Source organism: Falco biarmicus, chromosome 4 (genome assembly GCF_023638135.1).
Source record: "Falco biarmicus isolate bFalBia1 chromosome 4, bFalBia1.pri, whole genome shotgun sequence".
NCBI lineage: Eukaryota > Metazoa > Chordata > Aves > Falconiformes > Falconidae > Falco > Falco biarmicus.
Window position 1 is genome coordinate 90,451,933 of NC_079291.1, and position 21,575 is coordinate 90,473,507.

At 43.9% G+C, this 21,575-nt stretch overlaps 1 protein-coding gene across 1 annotated transcript; it reads right to left on the bottom strand.

The window, feature by feature from the left end:
• Positions 1–180: 180 nt before the first annotated feature.
• On the bottom strand, positions 181–18,377 carry ARL8B (ADP ribosylation factor like GTPase 8B). Its single transcript, XM_056338242.1, has 7 exons — positions 18,130–18,377; positions 8,762–8,842; positions 8,062–8,135; positions 7,543–7,636; positions 6,835–6,902; positions 6,541–6,611; positions 181–5,204 (listed from the first exon to the last, which is right to left on the bottom strand). The coding sequence occupies exons 1-7, from the start codon at positions 18,250–18,252 to the stop codon at positions 5,155–5,157; spliced, it is 561 nt and encodes a 186-aa protein (XP_056194217.1). The 5' UTR covers positions 18,253–18,377; the 3' UTR covers positions 181–5,154.
• Positions 18,378–21,575: the final 3,198 nt, after the last annotated feature.

Genomic DNA, 21,575 nt, shown 5'->3' on the forward strand with positions numbered 1-21,575 from the left:
GCTTCAAGGAGTCCAGCTCTCTGCTCCTCTCACAGACCATCTAAAGAATCAAATTTTAGCATAGTTGTGTTTAGTTCAGCTTCAGTGTAACAATGTTCCCCACAATGTGGTAACCAGGGCTTCTTATATATTTCTAATAATAAAAGCAGCTCCACTACTACAGATGAAGATGCAAAAGAATGGTTTTCAACAACACTTTATTGAAGCACTTCAAAATGATCACATTGATAGATGTTGCCTTTAACAGAATAAACCCTGTAATGTCATAATTGAAAGGCACTAATCCTGGCATGAAGGTCTACTTACCCACCTTCCACTGTGACGGAAATAAAAACATCAAGGATTTTACTTCTCCTGTAAAAGAGTATGTGCATACCCCCTTTGAGTGCCATTCCGTGTTTCTCATTTAAGTGACATGTAAAAGAAAACCCCAATGTTTCACCAAGGCATACTTTTAACATTCAGAATCTGTAATCCTAAAGTAACAGACTACTCACTGAAGGTTTATGATCTAGTGAGACAAGTCATTCTACACTCATGTTTTGGGAACAAAAGTCCTGAAGCACGTACTATTCTCAGGCACTCACACGTTACTTCTCCTTTAACACAATTCATTGCTTTGCTGTTCATGCAATCAGCAATGCACCGCTCTTGGCAAGATAGCTTAAATAACCTGATTTACACCCCCCTACTCGGAATTCATACAGCTTGCTCTAGTCAGGGTCAGTGCAAAAGCAAGTCAGCAGGGAGCAGTGCTGGGGCATGCTACCAGGAGGAAGCGCATTTCTTTCACATTCAGTAAACACGCACAAAGCAAATCATGACATGCCATTGCACAGCCACAGTAACTATAAAATTAAACCTTAGAAAAGTTAAAAGCTCAATAATCCAGCTAAGCCATACTTCAAGTTATTATAGATCCCTGCACAACATTCCTATATTAATTTAACAAGAGAGACTGTTTAAGGCATTTTCTTTGGCCTCTTTTCTTTTACCAGAAAGTGAAGATTATGCAGTTTTATGTGTCAGCATCCAAAAAGGACCGTCTTTCCAGCCCGTTTCCATAAAGATGCAAAGAGATAGCACAAATCCATAAGAAACTAGATTATTAGCTCCACAGATCATGAAACAGCTCCACATTTGCGCATCTTTCATGTTGCCAACTGGTAGGACAGAATTGCTCTGTGCAACTGCTAAGACACTCAGCTGTACTCAGAGCGATGATGAGAATTATGCTGCACTGTAATTGCACTTAAAGAAACCAGCATCCACCCTAAAGTTGATAGGGCACTAATAAATACTCTAAGGAAAACCCTCGCACAGCCCAGCATTGTGGGTGCACGCACAAACATTTCTTCCCCATTTACTCTAGAGACTTGCTGCTCCGTGACCAGTAAGAGCGATCACTTGTACTGAACAAAACCGACACCAAGTATTTAGAGTTGATGGCTATTTTAAATCATCAGCACACCGTACGATACCAACACATCATGAGATCACAAAGGTATAACTGATGTCTAACTCGCATGCATATTCATGACCAGGAGTTCTCTCTGGCTCAGTAATTGCCGCTGCGCAAGACCGGGTAGCACAGTAAGAAAACCAGTCAATGCCTCCTGCAAATACATCAGAAGAGAGTTTCAGGACTATGGCTATTGATGTTAAGTACAATAATCTATGCTACTAAAGTGCATCCTCAAAAGCAACTTTTAAGAGAATGGGAAATTTAATCAGTTTCTTTTTACTGTCCAAGCTCACTACAGAGCCCGAGACAAGTAATCATTGAGAGAATAGATTGGCTCTACAGATTTCTAGAAGCAGAACACAGCTATAGCATCCAAGTTCAGCAGACAATACTGCTAACGCCTATCTTAGACTCCACACCTTTATCAGAACAGAAAAGACTTAACCTTGGACGGAACTATGCCAGATGAGCAAGTAGCTTTTTCAGTCCAAGGCTGAAAGTGTTGAAAACAGCCTCACTTCTCTGAAAAGACTTACTGTGCTTCCCTTTGGTTTCAAAATGAAGGTAGCTGGCAAGTTAATCAAGCCCTGAAACAGAAGAAGTGTCATCCTCTGCCCTGGACTCAAATAGTCACTCCAAGGTCTACGTTTCTGCCACATGAATAACCAAGGGCATCTGGAAGAACAGTACAAGAATAGCTGTGAAAACCTAGGTGGAGTCATTTTGTGACGTTAACACAAGTGTACTTTTCAGAGTACGCACATCCTAAGTGGCCAGCATAGCTCTCCTTGCTATTTACATTTAGAAACAGAAACTGTTACTGAAATACCACAAGCAAACAGCTGTTGGCCAAGTGCATACCACAGCTGATTTAAGCTATCAGTACTGGTATCAGACCAGCCAGGGTGACAAATCTTACAGCAGTAACACCATTTTCAGATTTTGTGTCTAGAGGCATTTTGCTTTGAGTATTAACTCCAGGTAGCTTGTTTTGCATGCAAGAAACTCCCATCAACTGAAGAACTACACACATGATCTTTTACTCAAAGAGTTCATTAGTCCATTTCACCAGCCGAATTACACGTGAAGGATGCTAAGTGACCAGTACTCAGGCCTAAAAACTAACCTGTTACAGCTCAGTAAGTTTGAAAGCTTGAAAGAAACATCCAATTTGTTACCATTACTTGGAAGATGTTGACATACAGTCCTGTAAGTAAATCAGTGATCTATGAGAAATTAATGCAACAAAGCACTTAAAAGAATAGTCACTGTAACTTCAGATTAAAATCACAGCAAAGATTTTGGTCAAGACCTCAGTCAACAAAAGTCCCACTTTCCAATGAGATAAGAATTTTTATGCTTTAATTGGTAGTGAACGATCAGGCACTGATAGATCTGACACTTGTGCTAGAAAAGCTCTAGGCTTGACAACAAGAAACAAGCTTGTAGACACATGCATTTTTCTCCTGAAGACAGAACTCCAGAAGGCTGCTCCTACTTAAGACCCTCCAGCTGACTAATTAGTGCTTTTCATAAACATAATAAAGCACTGAGATCTGCTGAGACCAACTAGCGCAGCTTGCTCATATAAGCCCAGAAATCCCCAAGCCTGAAAGGTAGTTTATAAGCATTTCACTTGAATAGTTGAACCACTGAACATAAACTCAGATATTTACCAAGCCTTCTTCCCCCAGTGTAATCCTGTGGGAACGGAGACAGACAGCCCATAATGTATTGCCATGGGTTAAGCCACATCAACTCAAGTCAGTCAGTTAAGTGTCAATACAACCCTCAAAACATAAGTTTATTGAATAAAGCTGAAGAGCAGTAAACCAACATATGCATCCACCTAAATTAAAAAATTCACGTATTTACAAAGTTCAGTAATTGTATAAGTTGTTCACATGCAGAGAGTAATGCACAGGTTAACAATTGGTAGTGTTTGGATGCCATAAAAGCTGAAAGCAGTGAAGTATATAAACACCAAACACATCAAGTTTAGCTATAGGCCAGTTAACTAAACAGTGACCTGGTCCCCCACAAAGATTCACACATTCTAGTTTAGTTTCCTTATTTTAGGCACAAGCAAGTTTGCTAAATAAAAGTAACTGTAGCAGTTCCTGGTGAACTAGGGACTACAGCAGCAAGGTTAATATACCCTTCTCCTCTACAGCACCAGAGTATGAATTAATTGAAATCATGCTTCAGAGAACTGAAAGGGGACAAAAAGTTAAAATGCAAGTTCAGACTGAATGCAGGCAGCACGTAGTGTCTGTGCAACAGTGCGATAGTTGGTACAAACCAGTAAGGCCATGGCAGTCTAAATTAAAACTGGCTTGTCATAACTGATATGGACTAAACAGTGTTTCCAACCAAAGACTCCGACGTAATGCAAACTCTACATTTAGGTGAAGAATCACACACAGTGTGAGGCAACACAAGCAGGTGTACCATGTATTTGCATACACTAGAAAGCTACACTGACATTACTGTATGAACAAACCAGTCTTAACAAGTCTGTCCCTTTAAATATACTGAAGTCATTGAGAAAGTAAAGCTACAAAAACATTACAATCTTTAGTTTATACATACTTCCCTATACTGCAGGAGCTAGTCAAGAAACAGGATCAATTCATTGGCTCTCTTGTGCTTTGACACAGTAGAACATTTCATCTTGCAACTTACAGACTTTGCACATGGTTACATCAAGAAAGCAGGCAGGTCTAGAGTTGTCACAATAGCCTGGGTATTCCGTAGCACCAGCTGAAACTGTGCCCAGCCATTTCATGAGCAGGAGAGACACTAGACAATTACATAGATATTGTGCTAATGGTCAACAGCTGACTCTATACAAAAACATCAGTAATTTAAGTGTCATGCAGCTGCTCAGAATGCGTGTTCTGGTTTCAGATAGAGACCACTAGGATCTGTAGATAGAAAAATGTAATTGAACAAAGTCTGATGTTCCTAGCAATTTGTTTTCATGCTGGAATACTCCAATTTTTGAAAGCTTGACAGAACAGTCCATTCCCATCCCCCACACAAATGTTAAACGGAAGCAACAAAATGATTTTAAAGAGTTGACTCTTTCCTAATTCACCACTGGAGTTTTCTTTTTCAAGTGACAGGATAAAATCTCAGCTGTAGATTAGTGATGCTGATCTATGCCTTGTGCTCCCCTCCACAGTTTCCATTTCTCTGCTTACATACACACATCACATGCATTTGTGAGATAAATCAGTATCCCACAACTCACGCTTAAATGTTTTCTAACTACTGTATGTGGCACCTTACAGAATCTTAATGCTGTCAAGCATCAGCATCTTCAAGCCACTAAACACTAGAAATAAAACACTTGCTGAAAATCATATAAAAACCTGGCCCTGAAAAACCAGAACAGAGTGTACCATCATAGTTAACATGGTAGAGAGATTATTTTTTTTGTTAAAAAGCCCCCCCACAACCCTCCCACCATAGATGGTTGTAAAATAAATATTTGTGCTGACTTTATCATGACAACTCTAGTTGTTTTGTGACAGAATAAGAATACAAGTCTTCAGCAGTGCACATGAGAAATGAACCGTGAAAAGGCAGATTCTTGATACAGGATTTTTGGGTAATATCTCATTATGGAGGGAAGTGGACAATTGAGATTATGGCCAACTGGTACTGGAGATTCCAAGAAGACTTCAGCTCCTTCTAGATTTTGAATGCTGAATAAGCCACTGAAGCGTGATATCTAAAGAGAGAGAGAAGAGAAGTTCCATATTCAAGTGTCTATTTGTATTTGTATAATTGGCATCGCTTTGGTATGCCAGTGTCCTCAAATACATTACAATTCCATACAAAGGAATATCCAGCCATTCTCTAAAGGACGGTCCACGACAGATCAACAGAATGATTTTATTATTTTTTTTTTCCTGAATGCTTGCTGTCTGTGCTTTGGTCCTGTAACTACCTAGCATCCTTTTTTTAGATCAACATTGCTCTACTTAGCCAGTCTGCCACTTCTCAACTGATGAGAACAAAGTTAGTTTACGCCTACAATACAAAGCATCAAGCACCCCCCATGCCTGAAACGGGGTCTCCTAAGGAAGGGAAATGCACTAGCATTATACCCATCAGCGATGCTTAGCTGTGCTGTAAGCCTTGTGCAGGAAGTATCATGGAAGGGAGTATCTGCTTCTCCCATCTACCATGTTTGAATCTAACTGATGGCAAGGTGATAGGGGCTTCTTGGGTAAGCAGCCAGAAGAGTTCCACAGGCTGTTAATTTCTCCTGGAAAGAAGCAAAGTCCTTAATACAAAGCAGTTCTGGTGTCGTCTATAGCTTGTTCCCGTTATTACCAGCCTGAAGTTTCCCTCATTAGTAAACTCATGTTAGCCTCCCAATGAACTAGTGTTAATCTCATGGCAGCCACAAGAAGGCACCAGGAGAAGGATGGTAAGTGTGTGAAGTACTGTGTTTTCATTCCGTTGAGATGACTCCATTCACTTGCAATACTATTGTCAAGTAGTACTTGGTATTACACAGTGCCATGGTTTCTCCCTTTGAACTCCAGAAATCCCAAAGCAATTGATGTCAGCACCAGAAAAATTTACTGTTTGGCTGCACGGAGTAGTGACTAGCACAGGCCACAACATGAACCACTTTGATAAAACAGCAAGGGAAGAAGATTATTTCAAGGGAGTAACTGTTGAGAAACAACTTGCGGCGACTACTTGCTAACCTCATGCAGCAAGGCAGAGTTGAGAGTACCTGACAGAATTATAAAACCATTTAGGCCAAGCTAAGAGTGAGACCAGTCAGTTATTTGCTGCAAACTAACTCAAGGCAGGCAGCAGATTCTGCAGGAGACTGACATATGTTTTGCCAACTACACCCCCTACCACCTTAATACCAGTCCTCACTGCTATAAGGAGTTACACAGAATTTAACCATTGCACTTACACATTGTCCTTTGATTTGTTACCAGTTTCCTGAAGCCAGGAAATTTATGTTTAAGAAGTCACAATCCCCCAATCCATCCTCTGGCAGCTCCTCATAATGCTTAGCATTTTAGATTAATAGTTACCTATATTATCTTTCTCTTTGCAAGAAATTGAGTAGCAGCAGATTTCTCTGTCCTGAATAGCAGCAAGGTTCCTACGAAAGAGAGAACATTTCAACATACACTTCACTTGTAACATGGAGTCTTATACTGACAATCTAAACTGTTCCCCTTCATCTTCTCCACATAACTTGTTTCAGCTACCTCCCGTTGCTGAGTATTGTACTTATAGAAGCAAGCTTCTTAATCTAACAACCCTATGTACAGAAATTAATTTATAGAGTTAAAGTAGCCTTTCTTAGGACATGTTAGACTTACATCTTTTCAATTAGCTGTTTCTCATCCAACGCATTAGGAAGGTCTCTCTTATTTCCAAGTACTAAAACCTGAAATCCAGAGTAAAAGGAAACAGTTGCAGCTTTGCTTTAAAAAAAAAAAAAAAAACAAACCAAAAAACAACAAAACAACACACACCACCCAAAAAACCCCACCCAACACAAGCAACAAACTTCAGGGGAGTCTGACAAGCAGTTTGCAGTAGGCTATTAAGTCTAACTCAATGTGACAGATCAAGAAGGAAGAGTGACCTAATCACAGGGGAAGAGGGGACACAAGAACTGCTATGTGCAAAAAGCAAGTATGAGAATGCATCAGCTGATAAAACTGAGGAAAATCCCTGTAGACTTTCAGCTGAGATTCCCCAAAGTTGCTCTATACTTCTGTACTACACTCTGGTTAACCTGTGCTATAGCAGACCCTCAAAGAGAACACAAATTCATACTGTGGAATACTCTTAAACTACTGTTCTCCCTCCACCCCCCCACCCCCCCCCCCCCCCGCAACAAAAACACCTGAAGGATTGACTGAGGTCATCAATTCAATTTAAGGCACTACTGTTCATGCTTGTACTAACCAGGAGGGTTAGGCCTTACACTTGACTTAAGAGTTCAAGCCAGACTTCAGAGCTGCTAAAGTTACGCACATTCCTCAAGCAAGTTTAATACTGTATAAGTCAATATTACTTACAGGGATTCCTTGTAACTGTGGCTTGTCTAGAAGATTGTGCAGCTCATTTCGAGAGGCTTCTATTTTTTCACGATCTGCAGCATCTACCATGTAGCTTTAAAGAGAATTTAAGGTTAAGTCAGTGAGACTTAACTACTTCAGAAACAGCAGTCTTTCCTTTACACTGTCAGTTTTGAGCACATTCAACAAGGCTTTAAACAAAGCTAAGTCTTCCAAGCAAAGAATTTGGTTCTTCTAAAAAAATAAATCTCTAAGATCAGAGTAGATAGAAGATTCTTTCAGTTAGACAGCAGTGCCATCCAGTTCAGACAGGAAGTAGTTAGTACTCCAGATCAGACACAGGTAAGAAAATAACCCATCTTGAGCCCTGAACTTACAGGTAAAAAAGGTCAATATGGTTGCAGTACTTTCAAAATTAAAACAAGTACTACCAAGTCAAGCATGCACTGTTAGAAAGGCTATACACAGAAGAAAAGCAAACCTGAAGTTAAGCACTAGCTGAAGGAAGGCCACACTTACACAATAGCATTAACTCCTCTGCAATATCGCTCCCACATGCTTCGGAATCGTGGTTGCCCTCCTATATCCCAAATCTTAAGGCAAGGGGAAAAAGACAATTTAGCCATGCACTATGTTTAAACATGTCACACACAGATAAGACAAGAAATCAAAACAGTTTTTCCTTTCTCCTTAGCCCATCTGCAGGATCTCTCATATTAGAGCAGAAATAATCCCTTGTACAGCTGCTCAAAGCTTGCAGGCCCAATAACATAAGATACAAACTAGAATACCTTACACCAGATGCAAGAACACATCGGTGTACTAAGTTTACACACTGTGGTATACAATAAAATATACTAATTTAAAGCCTTGCTTTTGATGTAAGCCTTCCCTTAAGCAATACCGATAAGCAGAAGAGGAGGATTTCTGGGTCCTAAACATGTGAAAATTAATTCAGATTAAAGCCAGACAGCATTATCACAACATTGCTTAAACTAGTCCATGAACTTGGAAGTCACACACACAGATACTCATTTAAGAAACCCCATAAATAAACACAAGTATATTCTTAAGCTGTTTGACAGATTTAGCCGAGCCTCTCCAGTTTCCTATATTTGTCTCAATGGTGGAAGCAAAACAGAGCGAACAAATTTTAAACCAGAAGCTGAAAACAACCTTGCTTGGGTTTAAAAAGAGACAGTCAACAATGGTAACATACCTTTATTGTAACATTACCCTTCGTAACTTTCCTCATGTTGAAGCCCACAGTAGGAATCATATCTTCACTGAATTGACCCGACTGGAAAAAAAAAAGAAAGTTAAATTTAGTGCTTATCTGATGCAGCTAGCTTACATAGTAAAATTTCATAAGCTTTTTCTAACAATTTGCCTTCCAACTGAATGCTTTACAACCAAGAAGTCATAGATATTATATTCATGTCTATTGAAGCTTCTGTGAAGTCAGTCAAGTAATTTCCTACATGCACTTAATTTTTCAAGCCTTGAGGCAGTCAGGGGAGTAAATTTACTTGGGGAGAAGTGCTTTGCATAGCTTAACAGATGGACAGCCAGGGCAAGTATAGGGAAAGAGCCATTCCCCTGCTTCTGCTGGAACCAAGTTTTGTAAGTCAGGATCTCCTAGTTACCTGGAAGCTAGAAATATCCAGAAGATTTTCCTCTGATGCGAGCTACTCTATGGACAACATTTACAGCAATAAATCACCCTTGTGGAGTAAGCTTCCAACCCACAGGTATGGGCTAACTTCCTGAGGAGTTTTAAAAGGCTTGAAAGTGGAAGGGCCTGACAGGTCTGCTTCCTGCTAGGCTAGACAGTGCCCAGCTTGTTCAGCAGTGGAAGAGGCAATCGAAATGCAACTGGAGTATTCCAGCCCAGCCCGTTTTCACCAGAGGTTCAGTGTCACTTTAAGCTCTAACATAACCTCTGCAAATTAGTGTTGCATTAGAGAGGTTCTCTAGTAGCAGCTGGTTTACTGTCTGTTACACTTTTATCTGTAACAGCTTGAAAGCCAAGTTCACAGCTATCTCCTGTAGCTAACCCAGGAGCCAAAACAAGTGTTACCAACACTAGCACAGATCTCTCCTATGCTCCCTTAGCCGTTTGGCAGAAGGTGAATCTCCTTCACCAAATAGTGGTCATTATGTATCTCACTACATCCATTATGTGTAACAGAACCAAGACAGTCAGGCAGATTTGGAAAAAAAGGTCGACTCAAATGCATTCAGTAAATTAGGGTCTGATGTCACAGCAACGGAAAGTCTGCTTCTCTCCCTGATGTTGCACAGAGAACCCAGCCCTAGTTAAAGTGCTTTAGGATCTACGAAGCACACATAGCATCACCATAGAGTTAGGGCCCAACTGCTCACAAGCTGGAAGTAGTAACTACATCTTCTTAGTTTTGCACGCTTTGTATGCTTTGAGTACATGCTGTTCAGAGGTTGCAACCAGAAGACCATCAGCCAATGCTTCGTCATTCACTTCTGTGCTCAAAAGCCCATGCTTTCCTTCAGCTTGTTCCCTCAACTTCACACCCCTAAAAAACATGTGATCTTCCACTAACAAACCAAAGCTGCAAGCTTCACACAGTACAGACTCCAGTATAATGTTGATAAACATTAGAAGTGAAAATATACAGATTATAGCACTCTCATTTGGGCTTTAACTGGCCAAGTCCTTAGTTAAACGGCACATTGAGCTTGCTGGTGACCTCCAAAACAGAAATACATCCAGAGCTTAGATTTGAAGCCAGCAGTCCCCTGAACAGGTGGCGACTTTTCACATTGAAGATCCACCTTCCAAATGTATGGCTACACAGACTAACAGCTTTTTAAAAGGAGTGAAAAAAACCCCAAAACTAAGTCCTTGAAACCAAGGCATGCAAAAGCAAAAACATTGATGACCTGAAAAATGGACATCTTAAACCTCATGAGGCAGCTGTTCCACATTCTCATTTGAAAAAAAGTTTCACCTGTTTAAGCTACACAGAAGACAATGTATCTGAAATAGTGCTGGACGAGACTGAAACTACTCTTAACCTTTCTGCTAACTTAGCAAGGTAGGCACACAACCTGAACGCCTGTCCTTCGCTTCCCATTCCTGCCCTGAAAGCCCAATGTATGAGCTGTCCCCTTCAGCCAGTTTGATTATATGTAGCTCAGCAGCAGATGGTTAACCGTGCTTTCCGTGGCTGATACAGTTTAGTTCATAAAGTGTGCACTGCCAATCTTGCCTTTGAAGGGTCAGCTTGCTTTGGTTGCTCAAGCACCACTGCATTCCTGCCTCTGCAGTCACACCCTACACCCACATCTTCTAACCAAACATCTCCCAAGCGCTCCCTGAACCTCCATCACTTTGTGCTGCTTCATATTACCCAATATGCCGTCAGCTATTCCCACTCAGATACTTCCAGATTCTTCGCTCGAGAGCTGTTCCTATCAATAGTTCATGCTCCCATAGCTCTTTTAGGATATAGATTCTTTCAGATCACAGCAGCACCTCATTTGTCACATTTAATGTAGTGTTTAAGAAATAACTGTAACCCGCCACAAAAACTTTTACAGAATCTTCAGAAAAGCTGCTGTACCTTATATGCACTCTACCCATGCTACACATCCAGGTAGCATAAAAACTTGTTCTGACTTGCTTAAAACCTACACTACAGAGTGCTCAAGTTTACAACTCGAGTTTCAGCTTTCTGTACTCTGCTTTGTTGGCGAGACAAACAAGTGCTATCTGACATACTTTCTGAACTGTCAGAAATGCAAGGAAAGGGGAGCAGATGCCTTAACCGAGCTGCCTCCAAAACACAAGCACACCCTTCCTCTCCATAGGAATTTTGGAGGCTGTAGATTCTGAGGCAAGGCGGGCACTTTATAGCTTTGAGAGGCACACCTGACTACAGATTTTGTGCAACTCTGATCTTCATTTGAAAGATCTTACTCTGATGATTAGGTATTCCTTCATTCACAGTTAGCATACCTAAAGAAAGCCGCTGGCAGTCACCTTACCTTTTAAGACAGGTCCAAAAATGGTTAAAATCATTGTAATGAATTTTGCTAGCGGGCAGTGATCTCCTTTGATACGTTTTGCTATTGTATCCAACTGTCTTGGCCCAGAAAATAAGTCTCTAAACCCAATATTTAGAGGGCTTTTGTTTACTACCTTTACAGAGGAAAAAAAGCCAGGAAGTCAGCTGCATCTTAGAGTATTCATATGCAAAAGCTACTCATACAGTAGAACAGGAATATGCTTTTATTAGTAAGCAGTTCTGTTTGAATCAGACTTCCCTCTGTACCCCCTAGAGCAGATTACTCAGCCTTATCACTGTGTGTTCACAATACAATGTTTTCTCCTTCTAAAATAGGCATCAGCTTTAAAACAAGTTTGATAAGCACAGAAATATTTTCAATTCCCAATCTGAAAGTGCTTGGCTGTTGTCATACACAGTAGCATTGCTCACTCACCAAGGACAGCAAGAGTAGCTGCTTACAAATCTAGCAATAGCATCCGTTTTCAGCACTTGCAAATATTCCAATAGGCAGACACTGCACTTCACCCAGGACTCCTGGAAGATCAGCCTTGTGTACTAGAAGTGATTATGAATTAAGCCATTAGCTCTGAGGTCATACAGACTGCGCAGCATTAATACAAACTGTTCAGTGAAGGTCAGAAAACAAAGTGAACTCTAGCCCCTATGCAAAAGATAAAGAGGGAGACTGAACAGACCAAATTTCAGAGACCACATGCAGAAAGAACAGGCAGGACTACTCTTTAAGCCTCCTCTTTAAGAGATGCTCCCTTTTCAACACTCCAAGCTCCTGGAGAACCCAAACATGTGATTTTAGTGCAACATGAACCCATTTACCTGCCTGAGTACTTATGTCGGATAAGGATTATTCAGAGGAGCAAAACTGCTTCCAGACTAAGTCCCTACACTGTATGCCAGCACAGGGCCAACACCTACCTGCACCAATTAGTTTGGGTTCAGCTCACCTTGTATCCAGTATTAGCACTAACTCCTGCACAGACTGCAGTGTTTATCAAGTCCACTCCCCATCTCGCTACTCGGTCCAAGCCTAGCCCACCTGTTACACACCAACTAGCACTAGCTGTGGTGCGTGCTCTGAAACACCACCATACATGCTACATTCACAAGCACTGCTTCTTACCTGTAACCCTGGCAGACTGCCTCTCTGGGTCTGCGCCCTCACCCACAGCTCACCCACAGGCCAGGGCAGCTTTGCCAACCAGCACCCACAGAACTCTTGCCTCAGTGATGAGCCAGCAGCGTGCTACTTAACAGGAACAGAGCTCCTTTCCCAGAGGGCAGGATCAGGCGGCTTCAGACAAGCATTTAACTTATCACCTAAGTTTCCAGAACTGTACGAAGGATGCAAGTTTAGTCTTTTTTAATACTTAGTTAATATGACAACAAGCTGCTTACTAAACCTACCATTTTCAGTTGTCTTAAGGCAAAATAACCCAAAACAGACCATGCCACATTCTGGCTACCTCATCTGCTTCTTCATAGTCAACATGCTACGGCCAGAAGACTACCAGCTTCCAGGGAGTTAGGCTTACGAGACTGTCAGCACCAAGCCCTAAGCAGCTTGATCAAGTAGAGTTTAAGACTGGAATTCCTGCTTCCTGTATCTTCCTTAAAAATTCATTTTAATACATTAAAGGAATCATTAATGGCAGAACTCCAACTGCAGCAGTAGAACTGCTGTTCCCTTGTCTTTCTTTCAAGCCAGAGTGGTAGCTCTCTACTGCTGGAAAGCACGCTGCCTACAATGTTGAGGGCCATGCGGATGGACCCCCCACCAAGCCACAGCCACCAGATTTTGATTCCACAGCCTGCACAAGTTGATTCTTCGTATCAACAGGGAAGGTCAGGGCAGCCTTAGCTTGCATCTCATAAAGCTAACATGAGTCATTACTGTTACAGGACAAACTTCTTCATATAAGCTCTGACAAAGATTGTATCTTTACTCAGAATACTTTTCATCCATCTAGAAGAGTGCACAAACAAGTTTAGCCAACTAGGAGACAACATCACTGGAGTATGGTTCCCAGCCAGGACGCTTCCAATCCACCTGAACCAGCATACTACCTTCTCAGCCCCACTGTTCATCCCTAAATTTCTTTCTTTTTACACTAAAAAAAAGCCTAATCTCTCAGAAATCTCTTCTTAAAAAAATAAAAAGCAGAAAAGCAGACTCATTTTAGCATTATATAAAGCTACCCCTACACTAAACCTCCTCTGCAACATACATCACTTTAACCAAGAAGTGCATCACATGGGCAAATCAACTCTCTACTGTAGTCGAGCTTCCTTCTTGAAATACTTCAGTGTTTCAGCTACTTGGGGTCACATTCAGAAACTTGAACTCTAGTTTAGAAGCTTCAAACCTCATGATGTAACTCTCCTTAAAAGGTTTTACAACAGCACTTCTACAAATGATTGCTGCAGAAAGCAAAACAGCAGTATCTGGTAAGAAAACACATTTTTGCTTCCCCAACCCCAATTTCAATGGAATATATAAAAAGACATGGTCTGCTTATCATGTAGCAACCACACAGCAGTGAAACAAGATCTAAAGAGGCATATTTCTATCTAGAAGTCAGTCACATAAGAGCTTAGGACACTTCATGCCTCTGATAATCATGAAAGCATCTTTCTCCAGGTGTTACTGCTTAAAGCTCTTCCATTTCTTAAAGAGCGCTATACAGGAACTTAAGATCACAATGGAAGAAGTGGATTCCCATTTCAGTCACCTGCTTCAGACCATCTGGGGTACAGCAAGCAGAACCTCAAAGGGTATTAAGTGGAGTATGAGTCACCTCACACTAGCCTTATTACCTAATGAAGTGAGGCAATCCGTTTCAAGAGACTTCTGAGATTAAGAAACACCTCACTTGAAAACATATCAACCTTCTCACTTAACTACTGTGTGTATGAAGTGACAACACACACTATTTATGAGCTACTTGGGTGCTTCAGAAGGCACTAAAGCAGCAGCAAAGCTCTTTAGAGCAATCTTCCGCACTTCTCCAGTGTGGCTTCGTTAAGTCAAAGTTACTTCTAACAGTCATGAGGACAGAAGGAAGTCACAACTCCCACCTAGCCAAAGGGATCTTTTTTTGAGAGGCACTTCAAAAATCACCTCTCTCTAGAGACCAAGGCCTCATTCAAAGGCTCGTCAGATGCTCCAAAGTTTTAAAAAACACACCACGCTAATTCAGGTGTTGACACAAATACTAAAGCGATCTTATTTATCTTATCACCACAAACAGAACAGGTTGAGTTTCGCTCTTAAACCTGACAGTTGTATCAGGAAAGTCTGACTCCCTCCCAGCCCTGCAGTTCTCCTCTCCTGTCCACTGTGGATCAGACTATCCAGCTTCAATATCCCAGTGCCAAACACCTGCATCAAGGATCCTATCAGGCTTCAAGCAAGACTTCACAATAGCAAACACCACTCTTCCATAAAGTACTTTTTTGAAACTGAACAAGTGTCCCATTATTCACCAGCATGCACTGCCTGCAGCCTGGAAGCAGAGTCAGTTTACTTGAGTCATGTTTCAGTTGCATCACATGGCTGTGGAGCTCGGTTGCTTCTTGTGTACCTCCCCACACCAGCACGGCTGGGACTCCCAGCTTTGACAGCAAGCCTGATGAAAGTCTGTTAACAGACACTAGCTGCAGAGATGCAAACAACAGAAGATAATGCAGACTCCAGTAAATAATGGGCATTGCAAGCCCTCAGATAAGAGGCTAACAATTCAAGATGCAATACTGGGATGACATGCAATTTCTCCGAATATGAGCCATAGGCCATCTACATTATGGAAATCAGGACCAGGAAGAAGTGACATCCTCCCTTGTGAGCAAGTTTACTCATGCACACGGAAAACTTAGGCTTAATACCTAATTAGAGACAGTGACTAACACAGAGCCTTAGCAAAGCAGAAGCTGCATTAGTTGTACCTAGCTATAACTAGATTTCACTGCTAAGGCTGGTTTTTAAACCTTCTAGTCAAACTAAGTTTGGTCTGATTACAAACAAAGTGCTTGTTTACACACTGGAGGAAAAAATATGGTCCAAACCATCTACCAACCTAGAAAAAGATTATTCTAGAACTGGACTGTCTGCTTTTCATGGCCTTTCCACTTCAGTGGCAGTCAGGCATTGTATCAAGCCTCCTGTGTAATTGGCTTGAGTTTTTAGTCTAGTTACATATGTCTGATTTGATTGGCATAGATTACATTAGAGATTTATATTAGATTAAACTCACTGTTATCAAGAGACTGGTAACAGCCCTTCGTAAGACAGAATGCAGCCTTATAAGCCATACCAAGTTCCTGGTATGCAACCCAGCTTTTAGAGCTACTCTAAAGGACAAGCATCTTGCTGTGTCATTCCTTTCATTTTAGTTTTAAGGAATCCCAATGCTTCACAGCTACATCTATCCAAACCATTAACTGGCCTGCAGAGAGTGGTTATTCTTTTCCAGCACTCATTTCCAAATGCAGACTCTGAATTAAAGTCAGTCAAGGAAGCAACTAACAAGAAGTTGGCTCTTCATGCCATGGATAGCACTACTTCTGTGGGAAGCACTATTGCACTGGTAACTGAAGCTCACACTATTATTTTATTAACACCAATAATAAAGAGCTGAGCAAGTCCCCTCAAACTGTTTTCTGTAAAAAGTCACCAAATTTCCTAATTAAAAACTTCATAAATTTGGCTTGCTACTTCCAAACCTAAACCAGCTAACTAGGCTGTGTCATTATGCTTAACAACTTCCTCATTTCACTCAGTTTTGCAAGGCTATTTGAATGACACTTACTCAGATAAATGTCTGGGTGTGATCTTAACATGCGGTTGAAACCTTGCAAGATTCAATCCCTAGCAAAGCAAGCTGGATACAGATATCAGCTTTACTGAAGAGTACTTTCACCATTTGAAAAACCTGAGACAGACTAAACTGATGTGCAACTACTACGATTCTGTACTACTCCACATATCAGCAGTACGGTTTCACAGATCATTCCCCAAAGGAGATGTGCTGCTGGTATCACACAGGCAAAACAGCAAAGCAGTACTTTGTCAAGGTTCATCACCATCTAGGACTCCAGAAGACAAAAAACCTGCAGAGTAACCTCAGTGCCCAAAGTTGCATCAGCTCAGCCACCACAGATTGAGGTCGTTCAACAGTTTCAGAGTTCCATTTTCAGAAATGCAAGACCAGAGATAGTGGCAACCACTACTGTATGTGAAGGAAAAGGCTTCTGGCATCCTCAGGTTAGGCCAGCAACTTTCACATAACATAACTAAGCAGAGGTAGAGTTACCTTTTATGAGGGCTGACCCATTTCCCATGATTATCATGAAGCCCACAGAGTGCTAACATCCTCAACTACACAAAAGCTTGGTTACATTTTGACAGCTAGTCAGTGTAACAAGGATTACACCTAACTGCAAAAGAATGAAAGGCCTTTTTGTATCCAGTAATTCATTCACCTGACAAATAAATACATTCAAAAAAATACTCAGTAATATTAAGATGACAGCCTCCAATGAAAAACAACAATTAAAGGTATGTGCAATCTAAGGTTGAACACATCAGCTTTCCCCTTCTAGGTGCACTGGACTCAAGTCAGTCACGCTCCCTGCAAAACCAAAAGATACCCTGGTTTCCCATCTCAGGTCTCCCTACAAGGCCTTCCAAATTCCAGCTTGATTCTTTGAATGTTTTCGGTCGCATGCATCCGCAGAACAGGACACTGATGAAGCTGAACAAGCCACTTAGGCAAGCCACTCTATCTTGTTAAGCAGTGGAAAAGCTTCATGTAGGAGGATTCCCACACCCTTCCTTCAACTGCTCCAGGCAGATCAGCAGGTAAGTTCATCGGCCTGCTGCTGTCAGGCTTGGAAGTTGTACTTCTTAGTGCATACCTTAAGAGAAAGTAGATTATTTAATTCAAGTTTCAGCGATCAGGATAAGTGAAAATCTGAGAGGAACAGTGAGTGGGAAACAGATCATTTACTGAGCACTGGAAAAAAGGTCGAATGGAAGAAAGTTACTGAAGACGTGTTATGCCATCCATCTTCACATTACACTAACGCAAGCCCAGCCATACCAATATGCTGACTTCAACAGGCCTTCCAACCACACCGTAGAGCTGTGCTCCGATATGGCTATCGGTGTCTGCACGGCTCCCATTAGCACACAAAGGTTTATGGAGGCTCAGGCACCCTGGCTGGCTCTGCCGCCTCTCCCGCCAGCCTGCCCAGCAAGGGCAGACGAGCTGCTTCCCAGCCCAGCGGAACAGCTTCACCCCAGCGCTTCAGCTCAACGCACGACCCGTCCGAGACCCGACGGCGCACCGGGGAGCGGGAGGGGGACCCCAGGCAGGCTCCGCCGGGAGCCCAGCAAGACACCAGGCCGCTCCCGGCCCGGCCGCTGCCCCAGCGCTGGCCCCCCGCCGCCGGGCCTGCACAGGCCGGGGCCGCCCCCCGGCAGGCCCCGGCGCGGCCTACCCCCCCGGCGCGGCCCGCTCACCGCGATGACGTTGACGAAGGTGGTCTTGCCCGAGTACTGCAGCCCCACCAGGGTGAGCTCCATCTCCTCCTTCCAGAAGAGCGAGCGGAACCAGTCCAGCAACCGGGAGAGCAGCGCCAGCATGGCGGCGGCGGGCGGCCCAGGGGCACTGACAGGCTGGGCCCGGCGACTGGCTCCGGCGGCGGCGGCTGGCGGACACCCGCGCGCTCCCACACGGCCCGGCTCGCCCCCGCGCCGCGGTCATATGACTCTTCGGCATGGCCCGCACGGCGCAGCAAGAGCGGCCGCGCCGCCGCCAGCGACCCCCGGCACGGCGCCGCAGCGACCCCTGCCGGTAGCCTCCCGCCATGCGCCCGGGGAGGACCGGCGGCGGGAGGGCTGGGCGGCGGCGGGCCGCGCGGGGCGGGGCGCGGCGGGGCGGTGGCGGCCCGCCATCTTGGGAGGGAGTGGGCGAGGCGGGCGGTGCGCAGCGCGCCATCGCGGCGGGACGGGACCGCTCGCATCCCTCGGCCCCGCCATCCCGGGGTGAGGGGACCGCTCGCACTCCTCAGTTCCGGAATCTCGGAGCGCAGAGGTGGCTGCTCGCACCCCGCCATCTCGGGCTGAGGGGCCACTTGCACTCCTCAGACCTGCCATCTCAGGCAGCTTCACTCAGGACTCTGGCTCCTGAGGGCTGCCCCGGTGCAGTGCCATGGCGGTGTTTGACGCCCCAGCTCCACAGGCCGCTACTTTCGCTGGCGCAGGTGTCCTGGAGGCCATGCTGCACTCTCAGCCCACAGCCCCGCACCCAGCCCCAGCCGCCCTCCTCGCCCCACTGGCCCCACAGAGGTGCTCCCACCGCCCAGCGAGGCCCTCAGAGCTGCCCTGGCCACTCTGCCACCCACCGCGCTGGAAGGCAGCACACCACCGAGACTGCGTCCTGGGGTGGAGTGCTAATTGCACATACGATTGTGGGGGCTTTTCTTGATGTGTTCTCCAGTTTGTTAGTCTCTCAGGTTGGCCGCATGAGACCTTCAGGTTTGTCACCTGAGCCACTGAGGTGCAGCCGGCCTGCAGGCAAATCTTGGGCTTGCAGAGGACTAGGGATTAAGAAACATTAGCCATAATATATTTCACATGGCAAATACATTTTAAAGCAAGTGAAATACCTTCTAAAACCCTATGTATGCTCTTAGAACTTGCAGAAGCCCACATGACCTCGTTGTTCTCAGTTATTCTCATGTAACTGGCCATTCTCTAGAAGCTTTTGCCAAAAATCCATGCACTTTTTCAGGTGATTCACTGTGGGCCTTGCTGCTGTGCCAGTCAGGTAGCTGTAAACAGGTTATTTTCAGTCCTGGCCAAGTTAAGCCTGGTTCTATAAAGTAAAGCAAATAGCATGCGGAGATTAGAAATCCCCCAACTTCAAAGGACAGGAGAATAAGAAAGCAAACCAATGCACACGTCTGCATGTTTTTTAAAAGGGAAGGTGATGGGGGTGATACAGATTTACAAGCTGTAGGCATTTTCATTTGCATAATAAATTCCAGTCCTTTTCTAAACATCTGTCCTCCAGAGAGACACCACTGAGGATCCCAGTGTTTGTATCATTCACAAATTGTGTAGCTCCAGCTCTCAAGGTAGTTAAGTGGTGACTTTTGCAGCATGAGGCCAAGGCAGGGGACATGAACTGAGCAAATTAAGATGTAGCTGAAAAAAAAATAATGAGGCATCTACAAGATGCCCAAGGAATAAGAACGTTTCCCATTCACCTGAACTACAACCTTTTTCTTCAGGATTTCTTATGATGTTGCAGAAAAATGTTCATAATTCAAATTAAGAGATGGCAAACAGGATTTATTTGTTGTCAATAGGCTGGAAAACAGCTACTGTTTTGCACTTGGCTGCAATGGTCCTCAAAAAATTTTACAAATACCAAGGACCTAAGCCACTGCATGAAGAGTGGAAACAGAGTCAAGGCTCTCTGCCACGCTTTATTAGCTTGCTGTGCTTCATTAATTCTGCAGCATTTTTCAGGGCACCAGGATCAGGCTGAGGACCACTTTCCTCCCTAGCAAGAGCTGAAGTGCAAAACAGCCCTGGCAAAGCTGGAAACCTGCCTCCGGACACTCACCCACCCCAGCCATGCAGCAGCCTCTGCAGCCCCAAGGGCTCACCCAGCACAGGCCAGAGGCTGGTCCTCCCCACTCCAGCTCCGCACTGGGAAGGGAAGGACCAGCACAGGCTGGGCTTGGTTCCTGGTTCTCCCCCTCACCCCAGGCTGAACTACCTGCTTATGGACATCCCAGCTCTGAGGGGAGACTAAGAGGTAAAGTAGTTTTATGGAGGCTGAGTACTGAAGTGAGAGTGGGCAAGCAGCTCAGGCGGTGCAGAAGAGCAGACAAGGAAGCAGTACAATCAGTACCTGGGAATTTTGGGCATTGTTTGGCATTGCTCGGCATTGCTCATACTTGCAAAGAGCAGAAATACAGCAGCAGGTATAACACAGTGCCATCAGAAGTGAACAAGCCTTTTCCTTTTTTTTTTCCATGGAATGCTGCAGCTTAGCTAGCCTCGTCCCTGGCTAACCAAAATCACATACAGGAACTGCTTTTAAACATGGGCAGGCCGTGACATAATATTTGCAGCTGGCAGACAGCCTTTCTACTCCTGGATAAAGAGAGAGCAGCGGTGTGTACAGCTGATGAATTTTGGGCAGCCAAACGCTGTGTGCACTGCCCTCCCGAGGCTACCTGCCATGTCTGGGACACCTACAAAGGGTTCTCCATCGCTGTCAGAAGGAAATTTTCTAAATCATACTGCATTATTTTTCTGAGCCAATGGGTGAGAAAAGGGGGGGCGGGGGGCCCAAATCTACTCCTGTTCAGAACAATGTAAAACAGGTGTACAAAAGCAACTGCAATCAAATTGGCATAAAACCACTGGGACTGTGTCCTAGGGCACAATAGTCTGACATCAGCTATGCAGGCCACATCAGGAGGATCCACACCACCCTGACTGGCCCTTCATCAGCTTGGCAACTCTCCTGACCTTGGGAAAGCTGTACTAATTGGTTTCTCTCTGCAGGGTGTTACGCAGGAGGAATGGTAAGCACTGCATGCAGAGAAAAAAGCCCATTTCTGTGCTTCTCGGCTGCATGGGCTGCGCAGCGTGCTGTGGAGCATTTGTGGAAGGTGCCTGCCATCAAATGCCACTGATCTGCGGCACTGAAATGAGAAACTTCCCAGCTCCCGGGTGGCATGAAGGCAGCTGTGCATGTGCTTTTCCACCCCAAAACGTGGCTTTCCTTTGTATCCATAAAAAGCCAACTAATATACTCCTTCCAATTAAGCTGTGATATGAACTGCACTTTGAAACTTCTTAATCCATTTTATGGTTCATTAACTCAGAAAATTTCATACCCATGGTTAGCCGTATCAAAGAGGATGGAATGCCTGGCACCAATT

What these genes read in the sequence shown, in the direction of transcription:
- ARL8B (XM_056338242.1), bottom strand. Translation starts at nt 18,252, where the DNA reads ATGCTGGCGCTGCTCTCCCGGTTGCTGGACTGGTTCCGCTCGCTCTTC. An exon ending in AGGGTAATGTTACAATAAAG is followed by an intron (nt 8,136 to 8,761) that starts GTATGTTACCAT and finishes CCTTGCCTTAAG; the next exon opens with ATTTGGGATATAGGAGGGCA. An exon ending in CACAGTTACAAGGAATCCCT is followed by an intron (nt 6,903 to 7,542) that starts GTAAGTAATATT and finishes TCTGGATTTCAG; the next exon opens with GTTTTAGTACTTGGAAATAA.